We start from the raw sequence: 4,727 nt of genomic DNA, 5'->3' as shown, positions 1-4,727 counted from the left end.
AAAAAAAAAAAAAAAGAGACCCCCAAAACTCCCTGTCCCTTCCACCATGTGAGGACACAGTAGGAAATTGGCTGCCTGCAAACAGGAAAAGGCCCATCTCTACTAAAAAATACAAAAAAAACAAAAAAAAAAAAAAAAGAAGAGAGACCCTCAATCATCACTAGTCATCAGAGAAATGCAAACAAAACCCAAGGTGAGATACTACTTCATACTTCCTAGAATGGCTAAAGTTAAAAAGATCGACAATACTACATGTTAGCAAGGATATGAAAAACTGAATAGCCCCAAATTGCAAACCACCAAATGTCCTGTTTTTGAATGGGTGAACAAACTGTGGCATTCCCAAATTGTGGAATACTTCTCAGGAATTCAACATGCAAGAATCCCAAAGTCATTATGTTAAGTGAAAGAAGTCAAACACCAAAGATAATACAAGATTCTATTTATACGAAATTCTAGAAGAGGCAAAATTATAGGAACAGAAACCAAGTTAGTGACTGCCTGGGGCTCAGAGTCCAGGAAGGAAAATGACTGCAAAAGGACATAAAAATACTTTTTAAGATAAAGAAATTGTTTTATATTTTGATTGGTGGTAGTTACAGAACTATTATCAAAATTCATCAAACTATATACTTAAAAGGGTAAACTTTATTATATGTAAATAATACCTCAATTAAAAAAAAAAACCATTCAAAGTAGCTTTGACACAAATGTTAATATGATTGTCACCTAAATTATACTAATTGTACAAAGAACCAAAAAAATAGTAAGATTGAGGCCGGGTGCGGTGGCTTATGCCTGTAATCCCGGCACTTTGGGAGGCCGAGGTGGGTGGATCACAAGGTCAGGAGATCGAGACCATCCTGGCTAACAAATGCCCACTAAGCACAAGAAGAGAGACCCTTCTAACACGGTGTTAGCCAGGATGGTCTCGGTCTCCTGACCTCATGATCCGCCCACCTCGGCCTCCCGAAGTGCTGGGATTATAGGCGTGAGCCACCGCACCCGGACAAAAGTAGTTATTTAATAATTAATTTTAGAATAACCCCATGTTAATGTAAGTAATTTAATTTTGTACAAGGTATTTTTATATTTTGTATTTTCCAAAACAAAAAAAAAATTAGACAAGTGTCATTGTTTTAGAATGCTATACATGTAGAAATATGTTTGACTTGTAACACAAGACAACCAGATTCTCATATCTATTTCTGCATTCATCTGCTGCAATTTTGGCTGAAGTACATGAAAAAAAAAAAATCCAAACCCACAAAGATAGCTGAAAAGGATAGGAGCCCTTTAATAACCTTTTAGATAATTGTGAATATAATTATCTGATACTACATCAAAACTGTACAAGTTGTAAGTTTCATAAAAGTCAATTACAATGTGGAAACTGAAAGTGTATCAGTGAACTTTTCATACTGTGAAATTACAATCTGTTGTCTAACTTTGAATGAATTGTTTATTCACACATGATCTTGTAACATCTTGCATTGGTCACTGAGAAAATACTGGTTCTTAGTTATACAGATCTTCCAAATGTGGACACATTTCATTGTATATTTAAAACCACATTCATTAATACCCACCGATCTCATCAGAAGTCTTCGGAAGCTGTCAAGCACACAGTGGTAAATACGAGTTCTCCTAAACTATAATTTTTACTTGAAAACTTAATGGCAAAAAACATTGTCAGTTGTTTTTCCTTGAAGTGACAGATTCACTCCATTCATTCTCAGAAAAACACCTGCCAAATACTGAATCAAGTCTGCATAAGCAGATTTGCCCTTTCAAGTAAAAATGGTATTTCATGAAATAAATGCAGTTAGTTCAGATCTCACTAAAACAAGAGGACAAGTACTTTTCCTTGAGACAACCATCATATTTTGGGGTACAGAAGTGCTCTATATGTGCGTCCCTTTCTGTCACAGAATATCAAAGGGATGTGAAACTCAAGGATTGGGTTTTAATAAAGCTAATAATTTTTACTTCTTTATTAGGACATTCTTACGTGAAACTAGCTTTTCCTCTTATGTAAATAGTGAAGGAGTGGCAGTGGAAAATACCATGACTACTGGAAGAGCTGGTTACCACTGCCTTGATTTGTGTTAAGGAACCAGCAGTTTTTTACCACTGCAGCTTTTGTACCATCAGTGCAGATGTCAATACAGTAAAAAGTCAAATAATACCTTAGTATTGTTGTGAAAATAAATGACATTTGGGACCCCATAAAAGGATCTCAGGGAGCTCTAGGGATTCTCAGACCATTCTTTGAGTACTACTATTCTAAAATATCTTTACTTTTAGAAAGGATAGAATCCTCTGCTCCTATATATTGCAAATATAATAAAGCTAAGTAAAACACAACTCAAAAAAATACCCTCTTACTTTTGCCAAGACTAAAGACAAATGGTTCACTTCTATCATGACTGGAATCAAACTTCTTTCCATTTGACAATTTTCCTTTGTAATGGACATAAACTTTGTCTCCAATCATCGGCGTTTCCTCACCATTCCCCACTCTTTTGACAATCTAGAAAAGACAAACATTAAGAAAAAGGAGGTGAAACTTTTTACTTGTAATCAGAGAATAAAAAGGTCACACAGTCCATCCCAAGACATCCAGGCAGATATGCAAATATACTATCATCCATTCTTTCTAATGCCTTCCTTCATTCCTCACAATAACTCACTGTTAGAAAACTGTGCTTTACCAACCTACTCTTATGTTATAACTACTTTTATTGCTAATCACACTATTTATTCCTCAAAAAAAAAAAGGCATTTGAAAATAAATTAGTAAAAATCATACTTAATACTTGAAAAAAGTAGTTCTCAACCTTTTTTCCTCAGGACCCCGTAACACCTTAAAAATTGAGGACTCCAAAGAGCTTTTGTTTATATGACATATCTATAGATATTTAGTAAAAAAGTATTTTTTTTTTTTTTTTGAGACAGAGTCTTGCTCGTCACCCAGGCTGGCGTGCAATGGCACGATCTTGGCTCACTGCAAGCTCTGCCTCCTGGGTTCATGCCATTCTCCTGCCTCAGCCTCCCGAGTAGCTGGGACTACAAGCGCCCACAACCACAACCAGCTAATTCAAAGAATTAACCAATAAATCCTGTTCATTGGTTTAATGCCCTGTTTTGACACTGAACTCTCATAACACAGACTTGTGAGCTAGTCCATGTACGCACTGACTTAGACCAGAAAGAATGGTGGACTTTTAAAAATATTCAAAAAGAAGCTTAAGTAAAACTTCAAAGGTGTAGTTTTATTTCCCTCCTTTGCTAAAAACATTAGCTTCTGAATAGATTCTGCTTGTTTATTTTCAGAAAGCCCAATTTCCTGGTAAAATGGGTTACATTTCCTATTATTTGACACACAGTCTATCTGTTAAAAAAATGAGTATCACTGCACAGTTTGATATGATACTGAATAACTTGTTTTCTAGTAAAGTATTTAGCTACTGTAAAATCCAGTGTATTTATTTTGTTCTTGGCAGAGCAAGCTGCTAATGTAGTTGGTCAGTTCTGGGAAAAGAAAATCAAATCCAGGTGTGTGATGGTGTAATTTGTCAATCATCTATGCCAAATTAATCATTTTTGGTAGATAACAGACGATGGTAGCTAACATCTGATGAACATCTTTTGGGGGAAGGAGTTTGCTTTGAGTTTTATTTAAATAATTCAATGATTTGCTCCTAAATTCTTTTTTGACAAGTATACCCTCCGCCTAACATAAATATCACATAAACACTGTGAACCTAAATTCCACAGCTTTCTTAACTCAAAAGCCCAAACAACTTTATTTTATTTTTTGAGATAGGGTCTTGCTCTTTTGCCCAGGCTAGAGTGCATGCAATGGTACAATCATAGCTCGCTGCAGCCTCTATCACCCAGCACAAGTGATCATTCCACCTCAGCCTCCTGAGTAGCAGAGACTGCAGGCACATGCCACCATACTGGCTAACTTTTTTATTTTTAGTAGAGATGAAATCTTGCTATGTTGCCCAGGCTGGTTTGGAACTCCTGAGTTCAAGTGATTCTCCTGCCTCAGACTCCTAAAGTGCTGGGATTACAGGTATAAGCTACCACACCCAGCCCCAAACATTCTTTAAAGGCAAAGAAACATTACTGACCTTCTAGGACTTCAAAAGAAAAAAACAGTTTTCAAAACATCAAAAGACATTACACAATATTCTACAAGTGCTCATGTTCATGGACTGCATGTGGTATTTGGGAGGCTATGCTCAACTGTCAGCCTCGTGTGGAAGGAATCTGCATTTCTAGGACTATAAACAGTAACTGGGCATTTGGGATGAATGGCTATCAGAGAGTCAGAGAGCCATCCACACCAGCAAGTGGTACTATGGTATCACTTCAGGCTTCCCTAGCAAGATGAATTTGTGCCTAAATCTAGAGTTGCCTTAAGGACACAATCTAGGTTCTATTCATTTTTAAAATATAAATTCAATTTTTATCTTCCTCGGATAGTTACCGAATTTCCAAACCAGCACTGTTTTTTTTTAAATACGTAATAGTTAATAAGATAGATTACTATAGGACAGGCACTATACTAAGTGCTTCACCTAATCCTAATAACTCTATGAAACTGATGGCATTATTCTAACTTTATTTTTTTTTTTATTTTTATTTATTTATTTATTTTGAGACGGAGTCTCACTCTGTCGCCCAGGCTGGAGTGCAGTGGCACAATCTTGGCT

At 36.1% G+C, this 4,727-nt stretch overlaps 1 protein-coding gene across 2 annotated transcripts in view; it reads right to left on the bottom strand.

The window, feature by feature from the left end:
- FKBP5 (FK506 binding protein 5) overlaps positions 1 to 4,727 on the bottom strand; it is a 165,625-nt gene that overhangs the window by 58,891 nt on the left and 102,007 nt on the right. For both annotated transcript variants that reach the window (XM_011945378.1, XM_011945379.1), the window contains exon 4: positions 2,389 to 2,533. In XM_011945378.1, the coding sequence (XP_011800768.1) occupies positions 2,389 to 2,533 (145 nt within the window). The remainder of the gene's footprint in view (positions 1 to 2,388; positions 2,534 to 4,727) is intronic.

Source organism: Colobus angolensis, unplaced genomic scaffold (genome assembly GCF_000951035.1).
Source record: "Colobus angolensis palliatus isolate OR3802 unplaced genomic scaffold, Cang.pa_1.0 Scaffold24, whole genome shotgun sequence".
NCBI lineage: Eukaryota > Metazoa > Chordata > Mammalia > Primates > Cercopithecidae > Colobus > Colobus angolensis.
This window is presented reverse-complemented; position numbering and strand designations above follow the sequence as displayed.